The 17,405-nt window shown below is 41.7% G+C and overlaps 1 protein-coding gene across 6 annotated transcripts in view; it reads left to right on the top strand.

The window, feature by feature from the left end:
- Window positions 1–17,405, top strand: part of LOC126180702 (phosphatidate phosphatase LPIN2) — a 305,215-nt gene that overhangs the window by 252,609 nt on the left and 35,201 nt on the right. For 4 of the 6 annotated variants that reach the window (XR_007536691.1, XM_049924713.1, XM_049924715.1 and 1 more), the window contains exons 4-8: window positions 12,420–12,750; window positions 12,968–13,224; window positions 13,532–14,326; window positions 15,035–15,315; window positions 17,286–17,366. Coding sequence is in view for 5 of the 6 variants with exons in the window: in XM_049924713.1 (XP_049780670.1) it covers window positions 13,036–13,224; window positions 13,532–14,326; window positions 15,035–15,315; window positions 17,286–17,366 (1,346 nt within the window). In the remaining variant the exon portion in view is untranslated. The remainder of the gene's footprint in view (window positions 1–12,419; window positions 12,751–12,967; window positions 13,225–13,531; window positions 14,327–15,034; window positions 15,316–17,285; window positions 17,367–17,405) is intronic. The other 2 variants (XM_049924714.1, XM_049924716.1) reach the window with 2 other exon arrangements.

The following is a 17,405-nucleotide window of genomic DNA, read 5'->3' on the forward strand; positions in this document are numbered from 1 at the left end:
TCATGAATGGCTGCAAATGGTCTCCAAGTATTCGAACATAACCATTTCCACTTAATGATCGGTTCCGCTGGTTGAGAGGACCCAGTCCATTCCATGAAAACACAGTGCACTTCACTATGGGGCCACCACCAGCTTGCACAGTGCCTTGTTGGCAGCTTGGGTCCATGATTTCGTGGGGTCTACACCACACTCGAACCCTACCATCATCTCTTACCAAATGAAATTCGGACTTATCTGACCTGCCAACGGTTTTCCAATTATATAGGGTACAACCGATATAGTCACGAGCCCAGGACAGACGTTGCAGATGATGTGCTGTGAGCAAAGGCAGTCGCATCGGTCGTCTACTGCCACAGCCCATTAACGCCAAATTTCGCCACACTGTGGTGCTAACGGATATGCTGGTTTCTGCGGTTATTTCACACAGTCTTGCTTGTCTGTAGCTCTGGCAATTCTACGCAAATTGCCGTTGGCTACTGCGACGCACGTGGTGAGAGGTAACGGCAGAAGTTTGGTATTCTCGGCACACCCCTGACTCTGTGGATCTCGGAATATTGAAATCCCTAACGATTTCCGAAATGGAATGTCCCATGCATCTAGCTCCAACTACCATTGTGCGTTCCAAGTCAGTTAATTCCAAACGTGCGGTCATAATCACGTCGGAAGCCTTTACACGCGAATCACCGTAGCCCGCATCTCGTGGTCGTGCGGTAGCGTTCTCGCTTCCCACGCCCGGGTTCCCGGGTTCGATTCCCGGCGGGGTCAGGGATTTTCTCTGCCTCGTGATGGCTGGGTGTTGTGTGCTGTCCTTAGGTTAGTTAGGTTTAGGTAGTTCTAAGTTCTAGGGGACTTATGACCACAGCAGTTGAGTCCCATAGTGCTCAGAGCCATTTGAACCATTTGAATCACCGCCAATGCATTCCCTTTTATACCTTGTCTACGCTTTACTACCGCCATATATGTATGTGCATCGCTATCCAGTGACTTTTGTCTCCTCAGTCTATGTCCACCATTTTCTATATTTTCCCATTACTTTCCTTGTGTCTACCTTGGACAATGTCTCTGCGGGTGACCGCTGGTCGATACGGATCAGCGCTGAAACGTCTCATTTTTGCAGTGTTCGCGGAGGTAGTATTCGCAAATACATAGCGCGCTGTCTACGACGCGATAGATACAGAGCGTACCTAGCGAACACTGCACGTGCAGAGTAGCTTCTGTACCTCAGGCAGCGCCCAGCTCGGCACTACACACAGCATTGCTAAACACAAAACAGCAGGAATGACTGACCAGCAGACTGCGGGCCTTGGGACGATGGGCCGGAAAGGAGGACCTGTTTGCGGGAGAGGGAGGGCCAGGTGTGGGGTGGCGGTGACGTATGCGTAAGGCGTGTGGCGCCAGATGAGGCCAGCCGGTGGCGCGATGTCAGGCGACGCCGCCCGCCAACCAGGCGCGAGCACGGCTCGCTCCCTCGCTCGCTCTCTCTGCCGCGCTCGCTGCGCCGGCGCCCTCAGGTAGAGCGCTTCCGAGAGGTCGCAGCCGACGCAACCTGCGTGCGCGTCGCGCAATCACATACTATGGTCGTCACACCAGATAGTATCGACGCCCAACTAAAGGCACCTCAGTTACGCAGTTTGTCTAAAGGCACCTCAATTACGCAGTTTGTTTTCCGACTTGGCTGTAACACGCTGACGTTGGTGCTACTTTGTCAATAGGTTTTATTTGGCACGTGGCAAAAGTAAGGCAAAATAGGTCATAAGACAATGTTATGAAAAGGGAAGTTGCCACTCACTATATAGCTCAGATGCTGAGTCGCAGATAGTCACAACAAAAAGGCTGTCATAAATAAGCTTTCGGCCAGTTAAGGCCTTCGTAAAAAATAGACGACACACACACACTCGCACTCTCACGCAAACGCAACTCTCACACACGTGACTGCTGTCTCTGGCAATGAAGGTCATAAAAGAAACATACGAAAATATTAACAAGCTAGTGTGATATTGTAACGACTAAACATTAATAGAGGTTATCAGTGTCAGCTTTACATTAGAGCTCCATCTGGGAGAAGATATTATGAACCTTTCAGTCCCAATGAAATTCCTCCGACGCAATAGCTGAGCAACGTGTGATATGTGGGAATGCTGCTGCATTCTAAAGGAACCAAAAGGGCGCCCAAAACAACATGGCGCTGTGGCATGTCTCACTTGGTAAATTGTCTGTGCCACCTGTCGACAACAAACGACGCGTTGCGCACTGTCGTCATGTAACAGTTAGTCGAAAAGGATGGGTTACGAAATTTCGAAAGTTTTAAATGAGATAGATTTCGCAGAAACGATTCCTTTCATACCTCATTGTATAGAAGGCACGACGCATGAAACGTCAAAGGTATTTTTGTAATACGGAGTCGCTCTGAGAACGTCCCTGCCACTTATCGCAAAAATTAGTGGACAAAGTTCACTATCGAAACTGAAGTTGATCACACACATCCATGCCCGAGGCAGGATTCGAACCTGCGACCGTAGCGGTCGCGCGGTTCCAGACTGAAGCGCCTAGAACCGCTCGGTCACTCTGGCCGCCCCCCCCCCCCCCCCCAGTACTGAAACTGATATTTTAAGACAACTTTGTTCTAAACTTATTTGGTATGGAGTTAAGTACAAATGATTTATTAAGCACAGTTCCTCATAAAGATAAAGATTTGAATACCATAATTCAAATGGTTCAAATGGCTCTGAGCACTATGGGACTCAACTTCTCAGGTCATTAGTCCCCTAGAACTTAGAACTAGTTAAACCTAACTAACCTAAGGACATCACACACATCCATGCCCGAGGCAGGAGTCGAACCTGCGACCGTAGCAAATACCATAATGATTTCAATTTTTTTTGTTTGTTAATCTCGTCAGTTCATTAAAGTATAAATTATGTAGTAAAATTTATACGGTTAAATTATAAACCTGAAATGCTGCATTACTTTGCTTTTAATTCGAAAACTGCTCTAAAATGTTATTTCTATAGATTAGTTATCACAATTTCCCCAGGTAAGGATGGCACAACAGATTCAGCCTAATGGTCGATACATTGTAAGTGTAGCCCTGCATATCCTAATGACTTACATACTTAGTTACCTGCTGGTTGACGACACTGTCGGATGTGTGCGTTCCTCTACACTTGTTTCTTCTGACAACTAGCTATAAGTTAACTAATGCCAATTTATCCGTCAGAACTACCCATTGAAACTACCCTCTACATAAAATTATAGAAAAAATTGTGACAGTAATACGTTTCTCATTCAAAAATTTATGGAGGTGGCGACAAGTACAGTGACAGTTTTCTGAGTAATTACAATTAATTTCAGTGGCTATAGTATTGTATGTGCAAGTTCCTTTTTACAATAGTTTCAGGAGGGTCGAGAATCTCATGGTTTTTCTGGAGTATTTTCCGTTTCAAGAGCTGTATGATAGGCGAGCTACTGAAGAACCAATCTCCCTTTCAGACCTGGCTTTCTATCCGTAGGCAACCCGGTTTCAGATAAGAAGACAAGTGATGTCTACAAAAATTTTTTCTCTCCATTCCTATCATGGTATCGAGCCATTCTCCTCCTCCACAACGCGCCACACATTTTTGCCCTGCGCATGCAGTAGTTCATGTCTGTGACCCCAGTAGGACGTGGTTAGGCGTACCTGTGGCTCCGCAAACACTGCTAGGTTGCTCTTTTTTTCTGGATTCTATGTAGAAAACCCATGTATGGACCATGTACAGTACCAGTGGTTGGCTGAAAGTTACCCTTTTGCAGTCTGTCCTTGAAATTTGGGACCTGCGAAAGCGTGGAACGGGCAATCCTCAACGTCACCGCTATGTGACACCGTCGGCACCACCTCGTTGCAGCCACGTCTTGGACGGCTTCGACATCCCCATTTATAGAGAGTAACAGCTGTCATCCCTGTCCCACATTTTATTCGATTCGACGAGTGACTAGAAGAAGATTGAAGGCCGGGTATTTGATAGTTGGGTTTTAGTCTCACAAGAAACCTTGCTAATATGAATATGGCCACTCTGAGATCTAGCCAACCATAGGGATGAAAGTGTTAACAGTCTCGTGGCGGTTATCCAGACTAGTTGACGAGATTTCAATCGCATTCTAGAACCATGCTGAATGATATCGCATACGGGACGATAGTGATTCGTCTGTATTATTACCAATAACCAAGTGTTAGCTTCCTGTCTTCTTACGTGAGATAGAATGATGTGCTGAGCACTGGGAACCACTGAACAGGCGTAGAAGAAATTTATCCGTTAGGGAAGGGAGGCAGACTCTGAAATTGCCATTTTCGGTATAAATGGATTGGTTAGTTTCGAGACATATGCCACAATAACTAAATAATATTGTTGACACCAAAAACTCATTGTATTCTAATATCCTAGCCCCCATTTGCCCCTCCCCCTTTCTCCCTCTTGCGGATGCCTGTGAGCGGAAGACAGCAAGAACTGGGAAATACGTGTTTTTGTCCACAGCAAGAAAAATATGGCTCTCAAGAATTACATTAAGAAAAACATTAGCACAATTAAAATAGTAGTGACTTATAAATAACCTTGTAATGAGACTTTCTTCTTGAACATACAATATTTATTTTATCTCTTCCTTATGCGTTGCGGCATTACGCCGTTGTCAAAATAATACACGTTTACATACAGGGATAAAAGTTCTTGATCCTCCTCTTACATGTAGACAATATTGAAATATAGTGAGCAAGTTAGTTTGCTGACTTTCGTCAAATGCTCGTCTCCGCTTTTTCATCTCCTGCGGAACAGTATGTTCGTAGCGCACTGCAGTCCAGCACTGTGCATCCGCTGCATCAGCCAAATGAACACATCCCTCGACCGACCTCAGACTCTCTCGGCGCCTCCTACACAGCCAGACTAGATGGGGCTCAGATATACTCGTTAATCAACTGCTTCCGCTTAACGCTCTAGTGGTGGCCGGTTACTATATTAGGTGGGTATTCATATGACAGGATTGTCCTCAAGCTGCGGTCTCCCTTTGGTCACCAAAAGCATGTTACCTGGACACTCCAGCAGAGAACGTGGTTAGGCGCATCTGTGGCTCCACAAACACTGCTAGGTTGCTTTTTTTCTGGACCCTATGTAGATAATCCATGTATGGACAATGTATTGCGCGTTGGCTTGCATTGCTGCGGTCTGCGTCTTTAAATTCGCTACACGAATAAACTAATGTCATTTATGTCAACGCTGGGAAATGCAATTGTTAAGATTGACGCCTTGAAACTTCAACTTCACTTAGACTCTGTCGATTATAACGAAGCCAACAACCACCAACACGTCTTCGAAACACAAGTCTATAGAATTCCACTCCAGTACTAGAGTCAGTACTTCCCATCCCCACGTTTCTCACGGTGCAGTTGACGTTAAGCCACAGTACTTGAAAATCTACTCTCACTGGTTTACCAGTTCCCTGTCTACAACATTACTAATTTCTACCGGTGTAGAAAATGTCCTTGGGATGTGACGTTGTACCGGCACCAAGTTAGTCTTAAAGATTTCATCCTCAAATTTTCCTTTTGATTCTCGTCCTGCAGTGTCTTTGACATTATCGATGATTTTGATACCAAAAAAAAAAGTGCGTGAAATCTTATGGGACTTAACTGCTAAGGTCATCAGTCCCTAAGCTTACACACTACTTAACCTAAATTATCCTAAGGACAAACACACACACCCATGCCCGAGGAAGAAGTCGAACCTCCGCCGGGATCAGCCGCACAGTCCATGACTGCAGCGCCATAGACCGCTCGGTTTCCTGATACAGTGTAAGGACTGTGAAGTCCTTAGGTGAGTGGCGATATTTTAGAAAGTGAGGTGACACAATGGTTAAGATACGTGTCTCGCTTTCGAGAAGATCGGCGTTCAAATCCCCGCTCTTCCATTTTCGTTGTTTTCCTAAACAAATTCTTAATATTGATGATGGGCTGATGCCTCCAACAAAGCTACACAGCATTTATTTTTACTTTTTTTACTTTACACGTTATTTGTGATACATCCTGAAGAGTATTTATGAGTTTATAGGAAATCACAACTCTTTTCGACAATGCAATCTTCGACATTAATCAGAAATCTAGTTATATTACTGCTAATATTTATACAAGAAATTTATCAATATTTCAGAAGTTAATAATTAGTCCAAAAACTATTCGGATTACAGTATGATTGTATCTTGGTTCTCGTCTTGGTTATCTGATACTGCGGAGACATCATCTGCAGAACAAGAAGTTCTGGTTTAATTCTTGTTGTGTAGTATTCATCGCCAACGGCCTTGCAACGGTAATAACACCGGTTCCCACCTGATCATGGAAGTTACATGCTGTCGGGCTTAGCTAGCACCTCAATGGGTCACCATCCGGGTCTACCGAACGCTGTGGCAAGCGGGGTGCACTCATCCCTTGTGAGGCCGATTGGGAGCTACTTGATGGAGAAGTAGCGGTTCCGGTCGCGAAAGATGAAAACGGCCGGGAGAGCGGCGTGATGAGCACATGCCCCTCCACTTCGGCATCCAGTGATGCCTATTATGAGGATGACACGGCGGTCGGTGGGTAGCGTTGGACCTTCCGAGGACTGTTCGGATGGGGTTTATGGTAGTATGCATTGATTTGTAATTAAAATGAAATGCAATAAAAATTACAACTGAAAATTACTCCCTCCCTCGCAAAGTTGTCACTGTGAAGACTGAGATGAACAGTGCAGTGGTTTACTACAATTTGGAACAGGTATTCCCCTATCTACATCCAAACTACGAACTCTGTGAATTGATTCATATATCCAGTTCTTGGTGGACTCGGTAGTTTAAGGCGAGCGACTGGCCTTTTCAGCAAAATATCGTTAGATTTACCACGGATGAAACGTATGAAATTTTTTTGTAACGAATCTAGGTTAGAACACAGGTCCTTACCACTCATCCGAGCAACCATCAAACCATGTTCATCCATCCCATTTGGTCGGTGCATAGGTTCGCAGCGTTTTTCCATAAATTTAATAAACACAACAGATACACATAATGGAGACTTTAGCCCAACAGATACACATAACGGAGACTTTAGCCTCAATAATACTCATATATTCTTCTTCACTATTTACAACAGTCTATCAACGCTAGGATAACTTTTCTATTCCGCGACTGTAGAAATCACGTGGTCTTGAGGCGAAGAATTCGTCGAACCATATTCGGAACGCATTTTCATCCGGAAAGGAAGTTCCTTGATGGTTGTTCAATAGAGAGCGGAAAAGGTAAAAATATGAGGACGCAAGAAAGGGTAAATAAGGTGGGTCCTGAATGACTTTCCAGTCCTCCTCCTGTACGCAGGGTGTTTCCGCAAGTGCGTACAAAAATTTAACAGGACGTAGAGGATGCTCCTCTGAACAATTTGAGGTGGGGAACCTGGGGTTGAAGAAGCCAGCTTAAGGAGGTAATAGGAGTAAAATCACAGTACTGTGTACTTCATTTACATTCGTTACAGTTAACTGCAGATACCTTCATTGGCGTAATGAATGTACTATTTGTACTGTATCTTACAAAATGTGCTGAAACTAACGGCCATCAACCGCAATGAAAGCATGATATCGGCGAACAAGATTCTGATGCACCCTGACAAATATCCATGGTGTGTTTCGAATCACATCACAGGCAGCTACAATTCTGGCAACTAATTCCATCTACGTAAGCACTGGGGTCTCATACATAGATGACTTTAGATATTCCCATAGGAAATAATCAAGGGGATTCAGGTCAGGTGACCTCGCAGGCCACGGAATATGGTCTCCCCTTGGATGGTGTCTGCAAGAAATCTCAGTTGTTGACAATATGTCAGCAGTGGTGGTCATACCTCGGGGAGCAATTCGTAGCACGCCACTCCGTTGCTGTTCCACCAGGTGCATAACATTATCTTTTATGTATGCGCGGAGGTCTTTGTACGGAGAGTTGCTACTTTGTTTGGGCTTAACCATTCCTTTCTTTTCCTTGCGCTAGCACAAACACATCACATATCGTCACCACTAACGAAACAGGATAGGAATGATCGGTGTTGTTTACGAGCCAATCGATGACAAGCAAGCAGAGATGCTCATATGATCATCCGCTGTGACTTTCGTGATTTTGGCTTAGAGCATGCGGTACCCATACACCCGATTTTTTAACCTTCCCTATTGCGTGGAAATATTGCACGATGTTGGAACGATCACACTTCATCACATTTGCCAGTTCTAGAATATAATGACGTGGATCATTGTGAATTCGTGCGTTTAAACGATCTTCATCAAACCCCGAAGGTCTTCCTGTTTGTGGAGAGTCATTGATGCCTTAGTGATACTCCTTAAAACGAGAAAACTATTTTCTTGCCGTGCTCTGTCCAATGTTTCTGGCTGCCTCCGCTGCTGTCAGCCCTCTATTGAACTCAAACAGAAGAATATGTTGGATATGTTCCGATTTCTCCATCTGGCATTTCTTTTTCTAGCGCCGAATAAAACCATGGCAATCCGAATACCAACTTGCGAAACTAAAACGCTACGAAGTTACACACCAATTTAATAAAATTGACAAAACTTCCGTATAATATTCTAACCAATCTCTCTTTCTACAGAACCCTAACAATTTCAGTTCGTGTTCGAAGTAACTGTTTTCTTAGATTAATACAGGCTTACTCGAAGTCTCGCAAAAATACGTGATTGCTGAATGCCGGTCTCCTCCTTCCATTTTTAAAGTATGATCGGCTACTGTAACAAATGTGGACTGGAAGGCCGGTGTTGAAATGTTCTGCAATACATTTCCTCTGGTAGAACCAGCGGTAAGTCTCCAGTATGAAAATTGTCCCATCATACACAAGGCATTTCCGGTTTGTTGCTACTGCTGCAATAAAGCTTTTGCTTCGCCCAAAATGTTACATTCAACTGTCTATCCTTTGTTGGTGATAATCTGTTAAAAACTGTGCACCCGTTGTTCAAAATAATGATCGACCAAGTTTTCTGGACAGACATTCTTGTAGTGCTCTCGATTGAACAGGTTTGTTTCCTCTTCCTGTCTTTATCCGCGTGTTTTGTTTTGTTCGCAGAGATCTCACGTTTCGTGGCAAGTCGAAATATGGAGTAAAATGAGCGTGGGTGTAAGAAAAAGAAGCAGACCCTCCTCAGACCACATTATAATCATGGCAGTGTGTTTTCCATTACGGAATATCTTTTAAGTGAAAACATGATTGTATTAAGGACACAACACACAGCGAAACCGTCGCATGGCCACATGATCGCTCAGTGGTTCGCGCGTAAAATTGCAGCGATCGCTCTCTGATCGCATGGAAATTCCAGGCAATCTGATGAATTGTACGAGATGTGAGGCAATGTGGCCGCTCGGCTGAGATTCGTTTGTCTAATTATTAGGCGTGGTTGTGTAGTTTTGTTTAGTTTCACTTTGACCACGTTGAGTAAGAATGTTACCTTAGAATTTATAGTTATTCAGGAACCACGAAGCACTCTGAGAAGTGAAGCTGAGGTTGGAATTGCCATTTGTATTAGGAAGTAATACAAACTACACCCTCCGATTCTGAAGTAATTGGTGTTTTGAAGCTTGTGCTGTAGCAGTTGAATTGATGGGAAGTTTGTGGTAATTGTCACGATACATTGGGATCCATCTGAAGATTTCGATTTCTTTGTGAAACAACTACCATTACACACATTATTGTGGATTTTAATTTCTAAGCCGAACGGAGTGGCCGTGCGATTTGAGGCGCCATGCACGGAGTGCGTGGCCCCTCCAGCCAGAGGCTCGAGTCCTCCCTCGGGCATGGGAGTGTGTGTTGTTCTTAGCATAAGTTAGTTTAAGTAGTGTGTAAGTCTAGGGACCGATGACCTCAGCATTTTGGTCCCTTAGGAATTCACACACATTTGAACATTTAATTTCTAAACAAAATGGACATACAAATTTAAATCTTCAGGACAATTCTGTTATACAGGTATATTAAAGTCCCTTACTATTTCATATAACCTGACTCTCCCTCCTACAATTCATAACCGAAGTTCTGGCAGTCAGTAGTTCTGCTGTTGCCCCATATCTACAAAACATAAAGAGTTTCCAGAACAAATTGTGCAAATACTTGCAGTTAAATTATAAAACTAATGAACGAAAAAGTTATTAACGACTAATAAATGAAAAACGAGTTCGTAAGCTTCCAAGGCCAGCGTCATTTTGACTAAAATAATTTTGCTGTTAGGCCGCGTCATTTTAAAACACTAACTTCCCGCCAGTACTAAAGTGGTAAATGCCCTGAAGACAACAGTAGCAAGTCAGTCGAAACGTCGGTAATTTAGATGCTTTAGTGTTTTAAAATGGTGTGGTCAAACATCCAATTTTATTTTATTCAAAAAAGAAAAACGATTTGTATTAACCCACCGAGAAGGCGTACACAGTCCCCTTGGCGTCAGTGAAGAATTTAATACAGTCGGTGAAGTATCCTGCAGTTCCCAAGCAAACCTTTTCAGAACAAATTTAATAAATTACAATTGCTGTTTTTACAAATTTATTTTTTGTGGGATTTCTTGGGGATACGGAGGTCAACCGTCGCTGCTGCTAAACTCAGCAGTTCGTTTCCCATAGCAGCACTTCTGTACACAGTGGCGTTCATAATACTATGCATATGGTGTCGAACACCACATAAGACGAGGACGGCCTATGATCCCGTAAGTGCAGATACACACCAAGTTCGAACTCTCCTGAGAGTCTGCGAAAAGCCACGAGTAATGAGGATAATGGGCAAGCGGCACTACATCAGTAGTGTGTGGATAAGCTGAGAACTGTGTCCGAGGGGAAATCGACTAAGGAAGTTCGTGCAATTGCGATGACCACTGTGATCCAATGGCCGCCGGAGCGGTAACTCAGCGTGTTCGGTCAAAGGGTAAACTGCCCTCTGTAATAATAATAGAAAAGACTGAGTGACTGGCTCATCGACGATCTAGGAGGGGTACCATGGGACGTCCGCAACGAACAGACTGAAATAAAAATATTAAAAAATAAAAAAATGCATAGTCGTCAACGCATCTGTCTAGTAAGCGGGAGTACCGGGTTCGAATCCCACCCGATATAAATTTCCAACTTTCTCCAGTGATTTAAATTAATACTCACTGGCAGCTAAAGTCTATAATTCTTCTGTGTCTTGGCCCGTAATATTGGTTAAAATTGTTTGGCAAATCGCTCCTGTGTGGTGGTTTCGAGGCGAGTGTTATTGCTAGCGACGGATCGCTGCGATCGGTCGTTCATGTATGGGCCCGTTAGACCTGTGATTGTTTTATACTATCATTTGTTAGAATATAGGACATACGGTCTAGGAATAAGGAATGAAAGTTTATTAAGAGCATTATTACCTAAGCCGACGAAATCAAATCCACATACAGTTCCCAAATGCGACCGTTTCGAGTGACAGGTGGAAATCACAGTCATGCATGCAGTTATGCCTCGAGTGTCGCCTTTATTATTATTATTATTATTATTATTATTGCGAAATTTAAGTATAATACAGAACTGCGCACTCGTAGAAGGGTCTTCCACTTGGATGTGAGTAAAGGCAAAAAGAGCCTGCGTAATTGTGCAGTGTTGGCATGGGGCTGTTTCGCCGTGCGTTCAGGTCTCACTTAATAGAGAATATTTAAAAAAAAAGAAACCGAATTCTCTGAATAGATGAGTTCGTTTCAGCGCATCGTAAAATCTGTTTGGCCATTGTCTACATTCCATGAAGTGAAGGGCATATTTCACATTGATTTTTTTTTATTTTCCGTCGAACAAATTGACATTGCAGTGCTCAAAGGAGGGAAACATCGGCACCAAGAGTGACTGTACTTTACATTCGCGGTCCCAACTGTTATGTTCTCAAGGAAGAAACAGACTGCCAGCGATCAACAGGATAACACAGGCAGTACAACATGCAGCCTTGTGTGGACTGGCAGATAACTCGTTCGCGGATTATACAGTTTACATGTACTCCTTACGCTGGTAATGATATGTATAGAAAAGATTTCTTCAGTTCTCTAAGCGGCTGGAATAATCCATCTTTATGCCCAAAATCTTGCTGCAAATTACTGATTTCAGGGCAGACATAAGAAAATAGCGGCGTAAATAAAATTGCTGCTGCTATTATTGAACGTGTCTCTGTTTTATGTATTCTGTAAACATCGTAGAACAGTTGACAGTAAAGTGTGTCTATTGTTTCATACACAGTTCCTGTGACACAAAATGCATCACTGTCGATAAGTAATTCGTTTAAACGGTCTTTTTCAATCTCTAATTTGTTTGAATTGCTCTCCATCTTCGACCATAAATGTACGTCGTCGACATGCACATTCATCTTTTTCTAAGAAGCAGGACTTTATTTTTTGTTACAGGTTTCAGCAAGGCGCTGTAATCGCAAACTCGCTTGTCGGAAGTGCCGCTAGGCGGCAGCACCGCAGCTAGTGACGCGGCTCGTCGCTCAGTGATCAGCTGTGTTTGGCGGCAGAGAGTCGAGTGAGAGGTGGCGGTGTAGGTAGGTGCTCACAGAAGAGTTGACAGATTCAGCTTTTTATTGTGAAGATATACTTGCGTCCTCTGTGATACAAGAATCCCGTTGACACAACGCACGGGAATTTAAAGACTGCCATTGTGAAACAAAGACCTGAGCATATGCTCTATTATCGGGAACAATAACTTCTGGAGAATAGACAGTCTTCTGAAACGGTAAGTGTTCTTGATTAAGCTGTCTGTATTTTGATTCTCTATTCGGGAAGAAAGTTAAATGCAAATGTCAGTTTGAGTTATGGCAGTTAAATTATATTTACACGCTTTTTTTATTTCTAATGTCGGACAATATCATGATCAGTAACGGGAGCACTTAATTTTGGAGCTCCCTGTAATTATGTATTGAAGCTACAAAATTTACTTTCGACATTTTCAGGTTCTAGAAATGAGAGCATAAAAAGCTGCAAGAAGCATTCTGAAGTAGGACGACAAGAAAACGTTGTGATGTACAGCATGCATGCAATTGGAAAATTCATAAGCAACTTCAGGGACTTCTACAATGAAATCAACGCAGCAACGCTAACAGGTGCAATTGACGTGGTCGTTGTTGAACAACCCGATGGCAATTTTACGTGTTCACCATTTCATGTTCGCTTCGGAAAACTGGGGGTTTTGCGTAGCAGGGAAAAAGTGGTACGTATTGTCATATACAATAACTCGTACGTAACAATAGTAATTACATTTTACCGCTAATAGTACGCATTTTGAAATGACAGATATCAGCTGTTCTTGTAGCTGTTCTTTCCTGTGGCAGAACAATGACACGCTTGGTGCAAGATGGATTTTCTGTGAATTTGGTGTGCTCGTTGTATTTTGAAATGTGAATTATCATTTAGTTTATAGCGAAAAATGTTTGACTATCAGTAACTCTTAAGATGTTTCAACGTACGCGCTTGTGCTAATGATTTTTGATGATTAATCAGTATATCTACTTTCGTAGGTGGACATTGAAATAAATGGAGAGCCGCAAGATATTCATATGAAATTGGGAGAGAGTGGTGAGGCGTTTTTTGTTGAAGAAGTTCCAAGTGGTAATGGATCGGATGAATACATACCTCCACATTTAGCCTGCTCTCCGATACCTCAAGATTTTTTCCCACCACATTTTGCAAGTCGGGAGCTTCACGAGGAAGAGACAGCAGCAGAAGCCGATACCGACGTACATCACAGCAGTGACAGTATACATGATGAAACTACGTTTGTAATGGACGATGTATCTGGTCACCCAGATGATGATCAAAAAGACAACACAAGGTCTTTCGAAAGTGCCACGGGCAAAGAAGTTACTGAGTCTCAGTTACCTGATAGTGCTTCACTAATTCAGCCAAAGACTTTTTGTGCAGAAACTCTGAATGAAAGTAGTGATTCAGCCGAAAAGGTCCGTAAAATTAGCATTGTTCAAGGAGAGTTTAGGCCGATTTCGGTGGATGGAGATTTTGAGCTAGATGAAAGTAGACACACTGGCGCTCAGCATGACAGTGTTGCCTCTCAGAGCTTATCAGGAAGGAAGGATTCGCATAAAGAGAATTCCGCACCATCCGAGGACAGTTTGAAACCTGTAAATTCAAACAATAGGAGGAAGAAGCGTAGGAAGTCATTGAAGAAAAAGGCTGGTCAGAAGAAGACTAATGGAGGAGGTGGCTCAAGCAGTCAAACAGATCATTCCGAACTGTCAGAGGGCCGGGACGCGAAGGACCAAGACGATGTTGCAGAACAGTCGTGCCACGATGAACAGGTCAGTAAATTTTCTGCAGATGATGGTACTCATAAAAATAATTGCCAACTTTGGTGATGTACGAATCAGTAACTTAACATATTTTGCGTACTTTGTCACTGAAGTCCTAAGAAATGATATTCTGGTATGACTTTACATTTAGACAAAGATAAAATACCACAAAAGTAATTAAAATTATACGTAGGTTGAACATACATACATACCTCTTGCTAGTATATTTAAGAAGTTCCGAATGCTAACCAAAGCATTACAATAGCGTTATGTGCTGATGAAATTTAACGTCAATCCATTTTCAGTTAACGGTTAAAGATATCCACAAATACAACAGTAGAAGGAAATATCTGCACTTCCATTTCCATAATTCATACTTTTGGAACAGAAAGGAATGAGGTAGCCTACATAGTTACTAGAATTTTCAGCAGTATGCTCATAAGAATAATAAGCTTCACAACAGGGATGTTTTAAATATAGATTGGTGATCCCTGCATACAAATTTTTCAGTACTGTGGCATAATCCTGTAATAGGAGGCAGTCAATTGCAAATTTTAAGATGACCAATATGAAGCCATATTTTTTAATTGCATCTGGAATCGTTTCTTATATTGATGCATTCAATATCATCATGGTCCCAATGTACAAAATATGAAGGCATTGATTTCATTGTTTCTTGGCGTATGGATTGCATGTTGATGAAGTCTTGTATTTCAGGCTGAACCACCTGTCACATGCAGCCACCTTGGAGGTGTTATTGTGGACAGTGATGTGACAACAGTGTACTGTTCAGAGTGTGACACGTGTCGTAAAAGCCAGTTAAAGCCAACAATTACGGTCAGCAGTCCAGATCCGCATACTTCTGTGTGTGATGCACAGCCTGATAGTGTACTTGTTGCAGCGGCCAGTAACTTGGCTGAGCTTTCAAGGATACAGCATGCTTCCACAGAGACTGACTTCCATTTCTTCAGTGACACTGAATTGACTCCAGGATGCAGGTAAGAAGTGACGTAAAACTTAATTTTCACTACTATCTTACCACAATAATCTGTTGGCATTGTTCCTGTGAGGATTACATCGTTCTAAAAAGAATGAATCCTATCAGTCCAACCAAAAGAATGCGTTAGACCTAGTTGCTTCATTTGGAAGTATTCTTATATTTGAAAATATGGGTCTCGTACTTCCTACAAAATATGAGCTGTGTGTGTTACCACATTCAGTGGAATTATCATTCTTAGTGATACCTTTCTATAAAGACTTTATCTGGAAATGTGAAACATTTGAGTGGGGCAGAGAGGCGTTAATAAATTGATACTGTATGGTAGTAGAAGTCGTAACAAAAGCAACATAGAAATCACTACTGAACCAATTTATTTATGGGGTTCCTTTTTGCTGTGTATCATTCCACTTTGATGTAAAACATACCAACAGGTTATGTGTTTTGTGTGTGTTAATGTTTTCTGCCTAATAACCTCACTGTGGACATATTAAATTCTAGAAAAGACAGTATTAGAAAGAAAGTGAATTGGTGTGAAATTTGCAGCATTCCTGTATTATATATTGGTTTTTCTAGCCTTAGAGAGCAAATTGTGTACATACCGTCATCTGAATAATATGCAACCACAACTCGTGGTGGTTGTAAGAAATTTATGAAAATGACATTTTACCTTAAAAAAAGTATTTACGAAGGTGTGCTTGCAACATATCAGAAATGAAGTTGCAGAATTATAACACAACTATAAAAGATGCCAAACGAAAAAATATAAATTGTGGTAAATACAGCCTGAAGTAACTAATCTGGTTGGAGTTACTCCAAAGATTGAAACATAAAGCAAATGCAACACATTAAGAGTTTATTACATGAACCATAGAACTTCTTGTTCAGAGTAAATTTCAAAAAACTGGAATTGTTGTTCTGATTTAGAAATTCTTAAGCGGTGCAAAGAAAATAAAGGCGTTCTGAAGGATTGAGACATTTCACATCTGTGGTGCTTTCTAGATATTTATAATAAATAATAAGATATTGATGCTTACTAAGGAACATTAAAAAAAGGCAACTGAATTGTAGTGAGATAAGTGCTCATTATTCTGCAGGATGTATGCTGGCACTTCAAACACTTGAGTGTTCTAGGAAAAAGAGTAAACATGTCTTTTACTCAGGTCTGAACAGTGTTTTATACTGACCTTGTGTGTAATAAAAAGTGATGTGTACAAAATATATTAAGTTATATCTTGCACATTTTGACCTCTTTCTGTGAATGTGAAAATAAATGTCACCAGTAAATATCAGGAATGTGTAACAGAGAAAAAGTGCTACTGTTTCATGTAACTATTTAACTATATGGTTTATGTGGAAGACTCACTCAGGCACAATGTGTTTGCCAAACTTTTATGCAAGAACAAGTAAAAAGGTTAAATGAAATGTTACAGATGTCCAGGAATTTTATTCAGTAGCCTAAAATAGGAAAGGTGGAAGCAGCAGTGGAGTGAAAACAATGTATTAGGAGAAAAATGTTATTTACTGGAAACAATATACCTTATGACAAGGTTGATTTTCTGTGTAGTGAATGATTTCTTCATATAACTTTGTTCTCTGGAATCTCTCTGCTTTGCGGAATATTGTAGTTTGTCACAGTTTAATTTGTGTCTTGTTCGTTAATATTTCTTTGGAAGTATTGCCATTTTTCAGATATAGATTTCAGGCTTCCAGAATGGGAGAATAGCCAGAAAATTATGTATTTCCAAAGGAGATGAACCAATAAATTGTCCTGCATCATTTGTGAATTGTGTAACGTGGAATGTGTGTCAGATCACACTGCTGTCGCTTATTATTTGTGCTATGGAATCATTTATACAAAATTAGTCACTTTCTAAGAAGTGTTTTGCTGCTTTATTGTCTAATTGCTGAATTCTCATATACCAATGCTGATGGAACATAATTGTTTTCTTCTGCTTAACTTCCTCACAGAAGAGAAATTCCGAGCTGCCGAATTACGTCTGCTCTTTCAGAAACAGCCTTCGAAGTTTTAACATCAGTCCTGAGCCATTTGTAAATAACACTTATGAATTAATACACCATTAATTTTAT

This window comes from Schistocerca cancellata, chromosome 1 (genome assembly GCF_023864275.1).
Source record: "Schistocerca cancellata isolate TAMUIC-IGC-003103 chromosome 1, iqSchCanc2.1, whole genome shotgun sequence".
Lineage (NCBI taxonomy): Eukaryota > Metazoa > Arthropoda > Insecta > Orthoptera > Acrididae > Schistocerca > Schistocerca cancellata.